The sequence below is a fragment of the Barbatula barbatula genome, assembly GCF_947034865.1.
Source record: "Barbatula barbatula genome assembly, chromosome: 8".
Classification (NCBI taxonomy): Eukaryota; Metazoa; Chordata; class Actinopteri; order Cypriniformes; family Nemacheilidae; genus Barbatula; species Barbatula barbatula.
The window spans coordinates 1,710,424-1,729,689 of record NC_136771.1 but is presented as its reverse complement, the minus strand read 5'-3'; the positions used below and the strand labels follow the sequence as shown (position 1 = coordinate 1,729,689).

Here is a 19,266-nt window from a genome sequence, read left to right as displayed (position 1 = left end):
CATGCTTCGTCTCTGTCTGTCATGAAGTGAAATCTGTGTCGGTGTTTGTTTGTTTATTTGTTTGTTTGTTTATCACAGGCATAAATGTGATATGTGACAGGATACCGTTTAACAGGATTTACAGTCTCGTTCTATTAGCATTTCAATAAAATCATATTTATATTTGACCTGTTTAGCTGAGGCTTTAAGAGTTCTTTCATTTATTTTGGCAACGTCAACCCACCCAACTATTGGGTGCCACAAAACAATTTTTGTCATTATGTGTTGTAATGTTTGTGTTGTGTTGTCAAAGGTAAACAGAACTGCAGTCATTGGCGTAATGTAGGTGGTAGTCATGGTGTTTAATGGTTGGTTAAGATAACATTGACGTCTGTCTGTTTCAGGTCTTCATCGGCTAACACATTTAACATCATTGCAGCTTGGTCTTTTTTTACTTCTGCGTCAGACCAACAGGCGGTTTTCATTTATACTTGTGCATCGCGGTGTCAGTGTTCACGGGCATGTTGCTTGTGTAACCAAAACAAGAGCTGAAGAAGAAGCGGTTCATTTAGCAGTCATAGCGGCATGTAAACAGTCACTTTCGCAGCATGAGTTGTTAAATACAGAAAAACACGTAATTTATTTAGACAATTCATTTGAAAATGCGTATGAGGTTTTTTTTACCTGAAAGAATGGGGTTCACGTAGACCAATCACAGATGCGTACCCTATGACGTAGCCAACGCAGAGATGCGTACCCTATGACGTAGCCAACGCAGAGACGCGTACCCTATGACGTAGCCAACGCAGAGACGCGTACCCTATGACGTAGCCAACGCAGAGATGCGTACCCTATGACGTAGCCAACGCAGAGATGCGTACCCTATGACGTAGCCAACGCAGAGATGCGTACCCTATGACGTAGCGTGACCCTATACGATATAGGGTACGGGACACTGCATTGGCTGAGGCATAGCGTACGCGTCTCTGCATAGCCTACGGCATATGGTACACGTCTATGCCTACCGCATACCCACGACGCATGACTATAAACTGCACTTAACTCTCAGTTTTCAGATTCTTTCCTCCATTTGACGCATGTGTAGTTAAAGTTAATTCAGCTAAAAGATCTGAAAGACTGGTGATCTGTATAATCTGGTTCTGTTCAACCCAACATTAAATGCGGTGAATGTTGAGGATGTGGTGTTTTCATTAAGGTCCTGGTGTAGAACACAGGTGCTCATTGAGTTGTTGTCTTTGGCCCTCTGGGAGACTACAGTCATAGGATTTTCTCTTTATTACTGAGGGGACTCAAGCGGCCCGAGATTCGCCTAAGACTCGTCAGTCGCTCTGACCTTGTGAAGACACACAAAAGGCGGAGTTGTTTTTCAATCGTCCATGCGCTCTGAATTAAAACATAATGAATATGGTCAGCGGCCTCATTTATAACCTTCACTGTTTCATTGTGTCGTAATGCTGCTCTCAGCGTTTACACACAGCACATCGTCCATGAGAATCTGCCTTTGTGTGTCCTGTTACACACACAGGTGTGTGTATGTGCTGCATTGTGCTGCACTTCCTGTTCAGATGAGATTTGCAGTGAGTGCAGCAGTAACTGAGCACACACAGTTCTACTTTACCGCAGTGAGAAATTCTCAAGACCATGACATTTAAACTAGCGCAATTTATTGGTCCGGATGAGAAACAATTACCGTCCGAATAGGGCTATAGTTTAGATAATGATTTTTTCAAAGCAGATCAGTGATTTTAAAAGTCTTTTGTAGGTTGCCATTTTTAGAATAGTGTCAAAGCTTCACTCTTGGATGTTGGAGGTTTTTCTTAGAGAGAGAGAGAGAGAAAGAAAGTGTGGAGGAGGGAAAGAAGAAACGTTCTTGTGTTCTGACATGAGTTCGAAATGTCATGTGATGGTGTGACACTGAATAGCTCTCTGTGTTTCTGTCACTCAGTCTTTACTCTCATGTGATGTCTGTGCTTGGCAACACACTGTGACTTTTAGCCATCACATACATGCAGAAATCCACACAACACGTATGTCAGCTCTCTCTCTCACACACACACACACACACACACACACACACACACACACACACACAGGTTTTGTCTATTCAGCTGTTGGGCTTATTTTAATGTACAGTAATGGTGTTGTGTTTGCTTATTCTGTAGTTATTGCAACACTTAACAGCTCAGATATTGTGTTTAGGAAATTAAAATATTTTGAATGAAAGATTTAATAAAGTTATTAATAAAATGATTAAATGATTTATTAATAAATAGATATTTGTGTATTGTCTGCTGTTTGAAATGGGTTACACTTATTTTCATAAGTTTAGAGCATTGGTAAAGCGTTGCGTTAATGCAAACATACTGAAACAATATATCACTTGATTTCACTGTAAGTCATTTTGCATAAATGCTTCTGGTAAATGTATACATGTAAATGTTTAAGGGATTGTTATTTAGTTTTCCTTATTGCAGTCATTAAACAAACACTTTTGTTCTTTAGTTTCTTTAACTGTGTTGTTGTAAGAAAGTAGCTAAATGTTTCATTTTTATCTCAAGGCCAATGAAACCGTAACCTGTAGACAATTACCAAAACACCCCTGCTGTTACTGAAGCTGTTTTCCATGCCTGTCCAGACTTATGACTCAACAAACATTTCTTAAAATATACTTATTCATATAAAAGATTAAGAGACTATTCCACCGACTGTTTTTCTAATTTTACAATTGACAATTTATAGGTGTTCAAATAAAATAATCATTTTATTAATAATAATATATCGTATTGATAATATATTATATATGTATTATATATTTTAGTTTCTATTTGCAGAAAATGAAAACTGGAGAAACCGATGAAAATGACAGAATAGATGCTTAAGTTCATATTCGCTTTCAAGCTACACAACAGTCACATTTTGTATTTAGGAAAAGTGAAAAACAATTTTTATGTGATAACCTGTATTTTTATGTCTTTCGCATTGCTGATTGATGACTTTGTCACTCCTGAGGTTTGATTTTGTTGAAATTCAACACACACTCTACCGAAATGACCACAATACATCAAGAAATTATGATTTGAAATTAAAAAACATAGATCTACAATATCTCTTTTGTTCTCTGTTGCCAACACAGAAAACAACTGAACATTGAGTTGCATTGAGTGTGAAGGTTTGTTAATGATGTCATTTGATTATTGTAGTGCTGTAGATGATGTCATTAAGACTACAGAAGCGTTTGTGAGTCTAATGATATGATGGTCATGTGTTCAAAGTTTTCTAATCTCAGTCAGGACTGGCGATGTTTCACATTTGGTCATCTGTAATGTCCTACAGCAAACCACAACCTCACCAGAGCAAACATAAGGGGAAATGTGTGACCCCTGGCCCACCCCCCGCTCATTCACAAACCAATCAGATACTGACTTGAGCTTAACATTACATCACTTACATCTCACATTCCTCACCAGGGCCTCCCAACACTACACGTCACCCTTGATTTTGTTCATGTGACTTAACTCTTTCTCTGGATCGTGGGGTTAATAGGAAGTAATGTGCCGGTGTGTCAGCTGCAGATGGTTAGAGTTACACTCGCTGTCAGCTGGTGCAGTGCACCTGCATGAGATACTCAAACATACATACTGATCTGTGATGAAACAGAGCGTTCCTTCAGACGGGTACAGAAACACAAACATACTCGACCTGACAGCTAATGACATGTTATTTCTAAATGATAATAATACAAACATGTCAAATAAAGGTTAAAAGTATAACTTAAGTCCCTGTGAACCGCAAGTTGCGATCGTTCTGTATTTTTGAAATTGAAATTTCGAATGAGAAAAATACTGGCCGTGGCTTTAGTCTTTCTCTGCGATTTGATTGGATGTATAAAAACAGCCGTAGCAATTTGAAATGGAACTGGCAGCAGACTGACAGTTGAAGGGGAGGAGTTAACGAATGCTCCGCCCAAACAGTCTAACATCGAATGGCTGTAATACACTACAAGACTTTTAAAATCTCAACAGACAATCTAGAACTAGACATCATACAAGTTTCTGATAGAAACACACTAACTGATCAAATCTGCCGACTGGCACAGACTTCCATAGTGAAAATCTGAGCAAAAGTCTTGTAGTGTATTTTAGCCTTAAGATGGAGAATCACTACAGGAAGGAAGTGCATTTTAAGATTTTAACTAAATATTTTGAGGGCACTCACATTTAAAAAAAGAATGACCCACATTGATATACTGTTAACATCAAACGCTGCAATATTTCAGGAAAAAAAGGCATTGCAATTTTTTGTTTCACTGGGACTTTAAAATGCAGAATTTCACTAAAGCGAAGCTAAAATGGAACCGAAATCACCAGATTTTCCAGGATATTCTCAACCCTCCTCCAAGTCAAACATTTCCTCAGAGGCTGCGGGGTAGATTATAATATTACAGCGATGGTTCCCGTGACGACGAGTTCCACCTCCAGAGATGAGAGATGAGCAGGGATAGACAGGGAGGACACAGCTGGGGTTGGAAGGCCGAGATGTTTTAATGAGCTAAGAGGTTTCTCTAATTAGACTGTAAGCTTTACATTACTCTAGGACTCTCAACTGGGGCGCTGCGGTGACAGTGAGTGACGGTGTTCAAGCGTCTCTTTCATTGTCTGATGCAGGTGAGCGTACAGTACTGTGATGTCTTACAGGGTTTTTCCTGCATGGAAAAATTGGAGGTGGCCGCATTCGTCAAAGTTCGTGCCGCCTCAGTTTCTCGCCAAAATTACGTCGTGTGTCTTCACGCAAAACACTGCATGTGTTCTGTCAACAGACTGTCATTTGTAACTGCAGCTGCGGCATTACGCCTTGAAGGAGGCGCTGTTTCGTTATCAGCCCAGTGAGGCGCTGAAGAGTCGCAGTACTAGATCTAATAGGAACTGTATTATTATTTTGTGTGTTGGTCACGCCACTTAAAGGAATGGTAGGCCTACATGTGCGTATACAAGATCTGTTTAATGCGGTGTTCTTGACACAGATGAAAATGTCTTCCTTCTCTTGAGAAAGCAAAGCCTGAATGAGAAAAAAAGCTTGTCACATGAACGCTCATGTGAGATGACTGGAAGTCTTTGAGTAGTTCATCGCCGGGCCGAGCGCTTTTATACGTGACGGCTGTCAGCACAAGCAGAATAATATCCTCATTCTTTCTCTGGAAAGATAAAGTCAAATAAAACCTCAGGCTCGCTTCTGGAGACGACGTTTAGAAAGCAAAGCAAACGCTAAATTTAGGACCTGCATCAGATGAGAAATTGCTCATTTCGGTCATTCATCAGAAGTCACGGCCATTGAAGAATTATTAGCAACACAGACAGATGCAGTTTAAAAATAACACAGCGGCCCATCTGACAGTACAATTGGTCAGAGAGATATTAATGTTTAATATGAATATATATAAAATTAATTGTGTGACATGTTTGTCTGATGGTTTGATCTGGATTGAGGACGCCTTTGGTTCTTGAGCGGCACACACATTCCAGCCGCGTTCCACAAACTTCATATCATCAGACAGAGACAGGAAGGGATTTTGTCCGTTGGGAGTATGTGTGGTTTGATCGGCCATCCCTCTCTCTCTCTACACACACGTCTGGCAGAGGTCAGGGCCGGTGGATGGTGGGACGCTGCAGGGGTCTGGCAGGGTTCATGGGATTGAAAGTGAATTTCACACCCAGCAGATGTCTGAACTGACACCACAGGTGCACCAGACACTCACACTGACATACAGACGGACTGAACGTCTGTGTGATCGAGAGAGAAATCATCTTGACATCTGTGACTGTTCCAACTATGTGTTTATTTTGGGATTATTTTATATTATAATAACAGTATGCGTTATGCTATTGTCACTGGAAATTAAACAAATAATGTTGTTTGAAAGGAATACAGGCCTATTGACAACATGGGCTGTTCACTGTAAGTGTGTTTCTGAGGGGTACGGATTCTGTAATGAAGCGAATGAGTCATGCCTGTTAAACGCTCGCTATCATCTGTAAGCACTTTAGTGGTGTTAAGAGACCACCGTCTGTGTGTGATAAGAGACCACCGTCTGTGTGTGATGTGACGTCATCTTCTGAATGCATGCAGGAGAATTATTCTGATGAAGGTCAGGGGTGGAGCACAAGTGTCCTTTGTTTGCGCTGCTGATGCTTTTATTGCGATGAGTCGGTCAGAAGCACTGCGTGTGTTTCAGAGATGAAGCGTGGAGCAGAAGTGCGTGGGACGGATGTTACGTGATTGCATTAACTGTGGTAGAGATGTGAAAATGTGTTAACGTTGAAAATTTTATGATGTCTCACCTCCACAATGTGCTGTGATGATGATGATGATGAAGTATATCGGATATTTTCATTACACTATAAAAAACACAAAATAAAAAACAGTTTTTAAACACCTAAGAATTACAGAAAAACGTACTTTTAAAAGAAAACTGGGGAAAATGTACGTTTTAAGGAAAAACTGGTATATTACAGTATATTTCTGGCGCCCCAGCAGCCAGAATTCTTTTTTAACAAGATATTTTATATATGATCAAAAACTATAAAATTACTGAAAATTAAACAAATTTACAAGAAAAATGATGTAAAAAATCGTACATACCTCCTTAAATCCTGTAATTTCACAGGGAAACTTTTTTTACTGTATATTTCTGTTTTTCCAGTTTACAGAAAATTTCATTTCTTTTATGGATTTGTGTTTACAATGTAGTTTTGTTAAACTGCTTGAAATGATATGTGTAGTAAAATGAGACTTTACTTTTAAAATAGTCACATTCCCAGTGACCCCTAACACGTGTCCAAGACATTGTTTGTTTTTATTGACAGTACACTGAAGTGAGACACTTAACACATGAACACTGAACTCAGATCAGTGCACATCTCTTTCATTATTAAAGCTCTGTGATGTCATCTGTATTAACACCCGGCCGTGATGAAATTGTGTGGTGTGCGCTGAGATTTTCACACACAGGTTCTGGATTTAGTCATCAGGGGTGTCATTTATAAATGTTGCGTACACACTAAACGCTTGTGGAAACCGTGATTTCAAGTTTGATTACAGAAAGTAGCCTAAATGTGAGAAGAATGATTATTAAGCAGTAATGCCTCACGCAAATATAATTTCACTCACGGTGATTCAATCTGCAGTGTTATTTGCGCTTGTATTGAACTGTTTCATGTGCCCTCTTGTAAAATCCAAGTCAAATCTTAAATCAAAATTCAATATAAATATTTCATCATCACTGTCTCACCATCACACTAGGTGAGCACAAGATGAGGATATGGCAGACTGCATGGAATACAGCACAGCATCAAATACCATTAGATAACTGCAGAACACAACGTTAATAAATAACTAAATACCTTTCCTTAAATACTGTGCATATATCATCAAATGTCAAAGTTTGGAAGTACAACCATTAAGCTCTCACGCAATGGTTTCTCTATATAAAGTGTATGTCCTCCTTATCAGTCCTAACTATAATGGTGTTCATTACAAAAGCCTAATGATGAAACCATTTACGTCTTCAAATGGTATCTCATGATAATCCCACCCTACGTACCATTTGTGACACTGCACGCAGTAGACCAATCACTTCAGAGTAGACTGACAGTAAGGAGAGAATTAGACGGATGAATCGGCGAACAAATCATTTGAGAGTTTAAGAGCTTTCCTTTGGCTCAGTGGTTAGAGAATGGCGCTAGCAACACCAAGGTCATGGGTTCGATTTGATCACACAATAAAGCCTTTTAGTTGATGATGTTCTGTGTACTTCAGCCCTCACAGAATTTAAATGTACCGATTATTTGCATTTATACGTGTGATGTCTAGATGTGTGAGGAATGACAGTGGTTTGAATAGATGAATGGTTGTGTTTAGAGGTGATCTGCTTCTCTCTATTGAAGCTCAAGCATCATCACCTTGAACGTTGGCTGTCTGAATGTCTGTAAAGCATCATGTATTGTCATGCTAGTCAGGATGTTTTTCTCTCCCTTTTGTTCTATTTGCTTTTCAACTCATTCACGGGCCATGAGCAGATCTGAACTCGATCTACATCATCATCATCATCATACGCCAACATCTCTGGAGCAGATTTAAAGTCCCATTGAAATAAAAAATGACAATGCCTATTTTTTCATGAAATATTGCAGCGTTTATTATAAATAGTTTATCAATGTGGGTCATTCCCTTTTCAAAATGTGTGTTCCCTCGTAATCTTCAGTTATATTCTGAAAATGCACTTCCTGTAAAGACTATCCATCACAAATGACGTATGTAAGACGGCTTGGGTTGAACATCTGTTCCCATTTAAGAATGCAACGGCTGTTTTTATACATCCAATCAAATCGCAGAGAAAGACGAAAACCACGCCCACTTTTTATTTTCATTGTAAATTCCATTTTACTCGGAAATACAGAAGTAACAAAGTGAAAACGGGAAGTTTAAAGAAACAGCTCACTCAAGAATAAATCTCCTAAGTGTGTTAAATGGAGCTGAAAATATTGGTTGCTAAAGACATTGTCATATCCTAAACAAAGAAACAAACATGCTTTTGTAGTGTTTGAATGAAGGTGTTTTGGATTGTGTGGAATTATGGGAATGCAGATTCCAAGCGGTTTTATCTGTGAGAGTCGGTTGATGTTGAGTCCACGCGTGACACTCATTCTGGGACTCTTGTCTTGGATTTTTTCCCTTCATGTTCTCAATTTCTGTATGTTTCAAAACAAAGGTAATCATAAATTACAACACATCTTAACGTCAACATGATATGAAACTAATACTTTCTTTCTTACTCGCTTTCTTTCTTTCTTCCCACTGGTTAATATGAGGTTTCTGTGAGACCATAAACCAAAAAAATCTAGTCATCAAAATGAAGTCTTATTATAAAATAGGATTTGACAGGTCTTAATAATTGATTTGAATTAGAATTTGTATCAAGTGTGTAGAATAAATAAAGAAATTAGACTGAACAAGTAGTTCTCAATTTTTGCTATTTGCAGTTGCGTTCGTGATGGAGTTCCAAAGTTTGTGTTTTCGGGGGAACCCTAGCGCCCCGCCTGCAGTACCTCTGCACCCACCTGGTTGAGGACCACTGGACTAAACCATTTATGGCAGACTTCTAGGCCATTGACATTTGTCTACACAAGTTCAGTTGAAGAACACTACAATAAAACAACTATGAACACCTTTTAATGACTATGTAACCGCGTTTAGATGGATAATAATAATTTTATTTTGCCGGGAAAATCACATTGTAAATGAGAAATAAATTCTTCATTGATAAGAAAGTAAAGTCGAGTTTGACCTCACTTATACTCTCATTTATACGGGTTGACATGGATGAGGAGTGGGAATTCTGAAGCAGAAATATGAATTGGGTCTCGTCTCTCTGTGATATTACTGACATTGTTCCCAACTCTCTTTGGGATTGATTTGAGCTCTCGTGTTTAATTTGAAATGAATCAGGTGGTGAAGGGCTGAATGTTTCTTAGGGTTCACAGTAAGTGCTGGTAAGTCGTCATCTAAAAGCTTTTGGTTACCTGATAGCAGAATGATGCTCACAGCTGTGTAGTGTCACAGATTCATCCGCTTAGTCAGGTTTGAATCGTTCAGTATTTAAAGGAACAGTTCACTTTGGAATTCAAATCGCTTATTTACTCACCCTCATGTCACCCAATACGTCATTGTCTTTATTTCTTCTAATCCAAGGAAAACATTTCCGGATCTTCCTCCATGTGCAGTAATGATTTTAATGGGGGGAAACCTGATTTAAGGTCCAAAAATCAGTTTCTTCGCAGCTTTAAATGGCTAAACGCGACACCAGACGATAAATTAAGGTGTTTTATGCTTTTTTTACTTTTTAATCACAAATACACGACTTGCACCCACGCTCACAACTTCCTGATATACGTCATCACGTTGGATAGGTCATGCCTGACGTAAGCGGATTACGTTTATTTGTTTACGAGTGGTCAGAAGAAGACCGTTCAGTAGTTGCCGGATTTTTGGCGATACATATTATGTTTTTGAGCAAGATTACCCCTGTTTGCTCTGTCAGTCCTTCCGCTTCCTCATAGCATTTCATGCGCCTCTTAAATCCACGCATTATGTTGACTGAATGCACCGCTTGCGCAATATACAATTTCTGCGCATTAAGTATTTGATACGTCAAAAATATATATTGATGGTTTTGGCAGTCGCACCGTTAAAGAGATTTCATCATTAGAGTAAGAATCAGCTGATTTTTAATTCATGATCAAAACTCAGATATTATGGTTTATTAAGGAGAGCATTGAAGACGACGGTGATGTGAGGTTTAAATTCAGTTTCACATTATCATCCAATGTTGTTTTGTGAGTAGGGAACACTACCTGGACAAAGCCTCGTGTTCTTATGAATACATGAATACATATGCATGGAGTTTTTCTTGTGAAAATGACCAGATGTAATTTAAGAACGAGATCTACACAGAAATATATTTCATGCCCTGAATAAAACCCCCGACTGATGACTATCCAGGACTGTATGTGATGGCGTGAAACACAGCGTTTATCAAGGGGATCCGTGTCATTGTAGATCGTCACCTATATTTCAGCATCACATAAAACTCTCTTTTTCCTTCAGTAATGATTGACCTCGTATCGCATTTCAAAATCTGGTGTGTGTGTGTTTGCAGTGTTGCAGTATTGTGTATCATGACAGGGATTGGTCATCTGATACAGCCTATAGGCGAAGCTTCCTGTGGTCCTCGATCAGAGCCAATCCTGTCGTGTTCACCGATAAAAATAGATCCTCTCATCTCTCCTTATTCAACCAGCACTCTCCTCTTAATAAGAGTACATACACATCCCTAAAGATCCCAGTATCTCCGAACCAATGGAGCGCTGAATGTCAATCATTCGGATTGGACTGATATTGATAGATCTCTGATCATGACGTGTCTAGACCGCTCTTCAGTTCACTCTTTATATATATTTATAAGCATACTGTTATAATTCTTCAGTGGATTACAGCTGGTCAATATTTCATGAAATCTTTTCAAACCGATGTCAACATGTTGGTTTGATGCTTCAGTCACTTTGGGTTAATTTATGATGAATTATTTGAAATAATAATATATTACAGATTTTGTGTTATTTTAGTTTTTTGGCTTCTTTTATATTTTTAGTTTTCATGATAATTTTGGTTTCATTTTTAGCTATTTTTTCATTTTAAAATTGATTTTAGTTTTAATGTTGCTATTTAGTTTCTATTCATATTTGTTTTAGTTTAGTTTTATGGTTAATTATTCCAACCCTACACTGTAAAGTTATTCTGAAAACAATCTGTAAAATGGAAAAACAGAAAATATACTGTAAAATACAGTTTTCCCTGTAAAATTATAGGATATATAATTAGTTTTTTCCAAAATAATTTGTCAATTTGTTGTCTTTTTCTGTAATTTAATAGTTTTTACTTTATTTAAAAAAGAAATCTGTGGCGCAATAAATAAACTTTAAAATAAATGTTTTTCTCTTTTTTCCTTGTAAATTAGCATTTTTCATTTAGTTTCCATTTGTCAAATAACATTTAGGCCTATGTTATATTTGATTTGAGTAGTTTATAATAATCCTAGTTGAAGCTGATGACAAAGCATGAATTATTATTAACAATGAACGATGTGTTAGACTCTCAAAGAAGAGAAAGAATCAGATGATTTTTAATTCATGAACAAAACTCAGATTAGCAGTAAACGAGTAAAACATCAGATGTGCTGACTGCGCAGATTCCTGCAAACGCTTCTGAAGACTCGTCTGCAACAATGCAGTGAAACCATAAGAATGAATGTTGATCCCAAATCTGCCTTTAACATCGTCTGATTTTGACTAAAACAAATACAATCCAAAGAAATTATGCCATTTGATTCTTGTCAAATGATTCAGTTTATATGATAGATGCTCATTCTGAACATAAAGTGTTCATGCAGTTTAAGAGGCACAGATTGGATTTTAAATCTACGAATATATTTCGTACAAATTTGTATCTTTTAAATTCTGTTTTGATCTAGTACATGTGCTTTTAATAAAACAAATGTAAAAACACAGAAACTATACGGTTTGTTTTGTGTTGATATTAAAATAATGTCATTGATGTTCTCATTAGAATATTTGAGATGTTAATATGCGTCGCCTGTTTTGCATGTGAATTGTGTATTTGTGTTCGAGGTGGATCATCATCATGTGCAGAGTCTCTCTCTCTCTCTCTCTCTCTCTCTCTCTCTCTCGCTCTCTCGCTCTCTCGCTCTCTCTCTCTCTCTCTCTCTCTCTCTCTCTCTCTCTCTCTCTCTCTCTGTATGTGTGCCGTAAGTGTGGTCTCACTCGTCGTCCTCCTGTGTTTCACACGTCTCTTCCTGCAGTGAACACACATTTGACCTTGCAGAACACTCTTCTAACTTTGGCCTTCATAATGAATATTTCAGGATGAAGAAGCCATCTGTCTCATGTCATCTCTTTTTGCTCAGGGATGGCTCTTTTATAGGTCAGGACACTTATACCCTTACGTATCTTTTTCAGACGTTTCAGTGTAGATGGGCAGCGTTTGGGAAATGCTTGAAAATGCACAAGTGTAGACATCAACTTACAGTTCATATTTGTAGTCCGGTTCTTTTGGTTATTTCTGTCCGGACAAAAAATAAAAATGTAGTCCTGGTTCGCTTAGCGTTCAGACTGGCATTTTAATAGTGAACCTAAAGATATGGAACCTAACAACTTACGTGTGAAGTCTCAACGTGATTGGACAGCTTTGATGAACTTACAGGATATCCAAAACAATGGTGTGTGCTGGGTTACACATGCTCAGTGCGAAGGCCTCAAGAAGTGTTTAAAGCAGTCAAAATGGTGGCAGGAATTCCTTTTATATAACCAAATTACTTTGCTAATTTACTTTTCTAGTTGTATATTATTATCACTTCCTGTTTTGGTTCGATGCCTTTGGAACTGTTCATATTTGAATCAAACCGCGCCAGAGTTCGTTTTAATCTAACCAAACATGGCATATGTGAACACGCCCTTAGATCGAGGACCACGATTGACTCATACATGAACATTATTATGACTTGAGAGATGATTTGATGTCTTATGTGTGTGTGTTTTTTCATGGTTTTAGGGTCGGTGTACGCGGGAGAACTGTAAGTATCTTCACCCGCCGGCACATCTGAAGACTCAGCTTGAGATCAATGGACGGAACAATCTGATCCAGCAGAAGACGGCAGCGGCCATGCTCGCTCAACAGATGCAGTTCATGATCCCCGGCACAACCATGCAACCAATGGTAAGAACAAGACAGACTGCACACGCTCTCTTGTTTAATCTGAGCGTCTTTAACGTGACAAATTGTTCATCAAATTGTTTTAATTCTTCTTTCACAGCCCACATTTTCCTGCAGTCAAGGTCTGGGCTCGAGTCCTGGTCTCAGTTACGCCCAGTATCTGACTCCCATGAGTCACAGCATGGGTCTCGTGCCCACTGAGATGCTCCCCAACACCCCCGTCATCATCCCGGGCAGCCCGCCCGTCAGCATGCAGAGCTCCTCCTCTACACAGAAACTCCTGCGTACTGACAAACTCGAGGTAGCCAATCAGGTTTCTCTCTGAGACCGTCTCCTTCAGCCTCTTGAGACAAACCAAATCCAGACTGAACCAGAGATCTACAGAGCTCAGTTTGAATCGTACATTCGTACATAGCGCTCGCACATTCTACTTATTACACGCAGAAGCACACAAATGATAGCTTTAACACCATCGCGCCGAATCGTTATAAGCACAGTCTGAAACGGTTACAGCTCACATGTTTCCACGTGAGCCTGGTTCGACATGACACGTTTACAAACTGCTCTCGGCTCGGAATTTTCAGCACTTTCCGGAGAAGGAATTTGGTTTTGCTCTTCAGAATTTGGCCGTGTAAATGGCGAATCCGCCACGGCGCGAGCGCCACTGGCTCTTAGAGGGAATGGATGATGACACTCCGATTGGTTTAGTGCACGTTACGCCCATAAAAAAACACCATTATTCATTAAGAGAATTGGGACAACCCGTTTAGACCATGCGCCCAGGTGCGCCTACCGTTTTGCCGCTGTTAAACTAGCAAAAGTGGATTCGGACACGCCCTAAGTGCAACTGCGCCTAAGATCGTAAAAATAGGGCCGTATGACTGCGCCGTCTAAAAGGGTAATGCCAGAACTTTCTCTATCATATATTAAAGTCAGAAATCGATCAGCAGCAACGTCGTTTAAAATATACACATAATAAAATAGATTGAAATGTAGTATTTACCGTAGTAAACAGTAAAAATTTAAATCACGTTGTAAGCACTGTATTGAACTTCAGCATTTTTGTAGTGTCTTTAAAAATAGTCAAATATACTGCAGGATTTCTTAATGTGGAATTTCAGCACAGGTCTGACTCACGTGTGTGTTTGTCCTCTAACACGTGTGCAGGTGTGCCGTGAGTTTCAGCGGGGTAACTGCGCTCGAGGCGAGACCGACTGTCGCTTCGCTCATCCCAGCGACAGCCCCATGATCGACACGAGCGACAACACGGTCACCGTCTGCATGGACTTCATCAAGAGCCGATGTTCACGTGAGAAGTGCAAGTATTTCCATCCACCTGCGCACCTGCAGGCCAAGATCAAAGCAGCGCAGCATCAGGCCAACCAGACGGCTGTCGCAGCACAAGCCGCCGCTGCAGCTATGGTGAGTTCGTGTATCACACAAAAACTCATCCTGATAATGGAATGATAAACAGAGCAGTGCTTAGAACCGTCAAACTTTCAGATGATGTTATCACAGTAAATGTGGAGCACTGCTTTATTATTATATAGCCACGACCCATCTTCAGAATCTGGGTGGGGTTGTGGGCCAAATCTATGTCGAATCCCTGATCCCGTCCCGGGAGGATGTTAGGCCTGTTAAACAGGGCGAAAAGAGAGAGAGAATTCTTGAGAACGCACCATGTGATATAAATCTGCGTCTGGTATTATGGATGCTATAATTATTAGCAGTAGAATATTAATCTAATAAGCGTGATGGCTTAAAAGCTTTTAGCTCACACCCTTGACCACACAAGGTCACGGACTGCTCATCTGTCTGACCAAAAGAAGCTCGGATTCCTGAAAATCACTGAAGATTAGATTAAGCAGATGGATGAGATGTACATGTCAAACTGACACGAGTGTTCACGTTCATCCATGACATGCGTTCACACTTAAACTAGATCATACGTGTGAACGGGACTAGCGTGACCTAGTTCTCTTGTGCGAGTAATCTAGACCACTCTTAATATAATCGACACAAGTAACTCAACGTTATTATATGAGAGACTGCAGATGAGAGGATGTTATCATTCACAGATCGGTCTGCACTGCGAGCCGTCGAATGTCATGTGTTCACACACAACGTTGTGAGCCGTTGTGTGTTTTTTATTATTGATAATGAGAGTGTGTTGAGCTCCCGCAGTGTAGATTACTCTGCTTTTACTCACCCGCTTGGTTTTGCTTCGTGCTTTATTTTGCCTTTTTGTTTTGACCTGTAACCGCTGCTTTATTTTTCATTCTGATGAGAGCAAGACTCGAGGACGCCTCACCAGTCATAACCAGAAAAAGGCAGATGAAAATAAACCGCTGGACTGTGGCCGGTGTGTAAAGCTCTGTTAGTCTGTAGGCAGAACCTCTCTGTTATAAAAGCACAGGTAACGGAGCAGGAGTTTGAGAATGCTGAAGTATCAATCCAGAGACCCAGAGAAAAGGGTTTAAAAGTCAGAAGAAAGAGATGTTGTGTTTGTTTTCTCTCAGTGGAAGGTTATGTAATTGCGTATGATAAAGACACTGTGGGTGGCTGGATGGTGTTTTTATTTGAATGCCTCTTTATGTTGGCGGCGGGAGGAACACCTTCAGTATCACATCCTCCTGTTTCACCCTATCATCATCATCCTGTAGATCACACAAGTACACAAATTTAGAAACAGCCTTCCTTCTTACTCAGACATTATTTCAGAAGGTGAATGAAAATAGTTCTGTCCAGAACCTTCATCGTGTCTGATGTAGACCCCACTATGTGGAAAAAACATTTCAGACGTTTAAAGTTGACTTTAAAGATCATTTTGATGATAATCATTGATAGAATATTTTTCTAAACCGATCTAAAAGTATTATAAAGTAAATAATACAAATGATACCATGGTCTGTTTGAATACTTGATTCTGATTGGCTGAAAGGTGTGCATTAAAACCCTTTAACGCACGGCTAGTTGTGGAGTATCCCTTATGTATTGAACATAAAATAAATATGTATACAAATATGGGAATATTGGATTTCCAAGTATAAAGTCCTGTTGACACCTACATAACAAAGTTTACAAAATAGTTTTTAATACTTTAAAAAAAGCTACGGAAGAGGCTATATCACAACTATAACAATAATGATACAGAAAATGCTGATGAGTGATAAAACATTGACAGCCAATCAATGTAAAGGGTTCAGAAGTGAAAACTGCAGCTCTTGGTGTGAAGTCGTGAACACTGTTCTAGTATTCTGTGTAATGGTTTCATATTATTATTGTCTATTTCTATTGTGTCTTTAGCTTTAGTAACGTCATGTAGGGTTGTTGTTTTTAGAAGGCAGTCGACAGTCAGGTCTGAGTTTAAGCGTAGATGTTTTAATCGTGTCTAAAATATATTCCATTCGTCCTGAAGACTTGCGTTTTCCTTCATCAGTCTATATGTCATGTGTGACTACTAGATCGAAACGGTCTTTTCTCCTTTTTCATTCAAGATTTTATTTGAGTGTTCTGATTTGAAGTGTTTTGCATGGCCCTCTTAATATTTTGCTGCCCTTTCAGGTGATTTTCCATCCCATCAGTCATGTTTTTTGCATGGCGTTTTATTTGTGATTAATAAAACCTTTCAAATATTTAAAGGGATGCTTCACCCCAAAATGAAAATCCTGTCATCATTTACTCGCCTTCGAGTTGTTCAACATCTGGATAAATGTGTTTGTTCTGATGAACACAGAGGAAGATATTTGGAAGACCCGTTGACTCCCATAGTAGGAAAAAATACAAAGATGGTCAAAAGTGCCCCAGAACTGTTTTCTCTCCGACATTCTTCAGAATGTATTCTTGCGCGTTCAACAGAACAAAATATGATAAAGTACAGGGGTCAAGATCTGTTTGGTTATTCTTCCAAATATCTTTCTCTGTGTTCATCAGAACAAACACATTTATTCACATTTGGAGTAAATGATGACAGAATTTAAATTTTTGGGTGAAGTATCCCTTTAAGTCAGGTGTAGTCTGAAACACCCAAATACATGACATTTACAATAACAAAAGTTAAGAAACAAATGAGCAGATGATGGGCCACAAACCGCCTCTAATAACAAAGAAACGCTCGCAATATCTAAGCTGAAAGTGAACGTCTATTGGAATATAAAAATAAACAGCGCTCCACATTCTGTCGTCACTCCAAACAGTTGATGTTGGTGTTTTTTTGTGCTGACCTTTACATTTGATGTCGTGTTGATGAAATCAGAAATGAACGTGACGGGAGGCATTTCTCATCACGCTGGTGTTTTTCAGTAAGTGATGTTAAATGTCACGGTGTTTTCACTGTGGAAGTCAAACTCATGACGCTGAGACAGAGACGTTAACGTTGTGTCGGTATTGACCCGCTGGAGCCATTAAAGCTTCGTGTGGTCGTGAGGGTCAAATGTAAAGAAATGCCTACCGTACGTTCTGCTCTGTTTAAAAGCGCCGGCCATCAGGAGATCTAAATTGACCACAGAACAAACTCACACACTCTATTGAGTGCTAAAGGTTGTCTGGAGGTTGTCGGGGGGTTATAAAGAGGATTCCGAGCGCTTACTACATACTAATCTCTACGATCCCATTAGTGTGTTTTGTTTTTATTGGTAAATGTTTATTTCAGACGCTTTTAACAAAGGTACCGTAGATGCTTTTTTGCTTCCGTACTAATTTAGACGGTAGTGATGTATGATAGCGTTTCTTCGACGGGAGTTTTTTGCGTTTATGTGCATGCCTATTGTTTCGTATGTGGTAAACTGCATTCAGATTATTTTTGTTTTGTTTTTTCCTTCTCACCTATCCACAATGCAATGCTGTCCCATGATGCACCTCTGCTTGCTGTTACCTGTATGTTAATACGCTTGAATCCCATTGGCCCACTGCCATCATGTGCTCGCTGCCTGCTATTTAAAGACTCAGTCGACTGCCAAAGCAATGAAGCGACCCTTCGAGGCATCTGTAGATCTGGTACTATGACCTTTCACCTTTTGCTTTGCATGTAGCTTTTTAATGTACTGTAGCCACTCACAGAATTTAATTTGGCTTCTTTGTGTGTTGTTGTACGAAAACAGTAAACGTCACAAACTACATGTATGTAGAAATGAGCATCCCTCAATATATATTTATATATATATACTGTATATGTGTGTGTGTGCTAATGTAGCTTTATTGAAGATAAAGTCTAAACTTTTGTGACGTATTTAGTGACGTAACAAACGACTGAATGCGTGACGCGTGCGTGCTTTAACACGCTCCTCACGTGTGTTTTCACGTCCAGGCGTTTCCTCACGGAGTCCTGCAGCCTCTACCAAAGAGACCGGCGATGGAGAAGAGTAACGGGGCGAGCACTTTCTACAATCCCAGCATCCTTCACTATCAACAGGCCCTGGCCAACGCTCAGCTCCAACAGCAAGCCGCCTTCTTTCCCACAGGTAAACACACCACACGCCCCTCACGCTTTCCATTAATCCCTGAACGCCACGCACCCTCTCCTACCCGGTGTGACGTCTTAACCAAAGCTGCTCGTCCCTCCTGCATGAGTCGTGTTGGCACTTAACACATAAAAGCACAACCTTTAAACCTTTTGCCAGTGTAAATCTGGTGTTGACGAACCTCTTTCTGTATGTGAGTATATCAGTACTCAGGATATTTTGAGAAATGTCTCGGTGGTTTCAATGGGGTTCAGTGATCGACATTTTTCAAAATATCTTTTTTTTTGTGTTCTGCCGAAGAAAAAAACTTGCACAGGTTATACTGTCGACATCTGTAGGTGCGCTGTCCCTTTAAGACGCCCTGAAACTTTATAGATTCAACTCCAGTTACAGACGCCACTCGAGCATATTCTTACATTGTTTCTTAAGATGATTTTCTTAGTTAAGATCATCGTGACCTCTTCTT

General features: G+C 39.4%; 1 protein-coding gene across 6 annotated transcripts in view; it reads left to right on the top strand.

The window, feature by feature from the left end:
• mbnl2 (muscleblind-like splicing regulator 2) overlaps window positions 1–19,266 on the top strand; it is a 40,486-nt gene that overhangs the window by 15,091 nt on the left and 6,129 nt on the right. For 3 of the 6 annotated variants that reach the window (XR_013787038.1, XR_013787039.1, XM_079462865.1), the window contains exons 3-7: window positions 13,180–13,344; window positions 13,442–13,642; window positions 14,509–14,763; window positions 18,283–18,336; window positions 18,647–18,800. Coding sequence is in view for 3 of the 6 variants with exons in the window: in XM_079462865.1 (XP_079318991.1) it covers window positions 13,180–13,344; window positions 13,442–13,642; window positions 14,509–14,763; window positions 18,283–18,336; window positions 18,647–18,800 (829 nt within the window). In the remaining 3 variants the exon portion in view is untranslated. The remainder of the gene's footprint in view (window positions 1–13,179; window positions 13,345–13,441; window positions 13,643–14,508; window positions 14,764–18,282; window positions 18,337–18,646; window positions 18,801–19,266) is intronic. The other 3 variants (XR_013787037.1, XM_079462866.1, XM_079462867.1) reach the window with 1 other exon arrangement.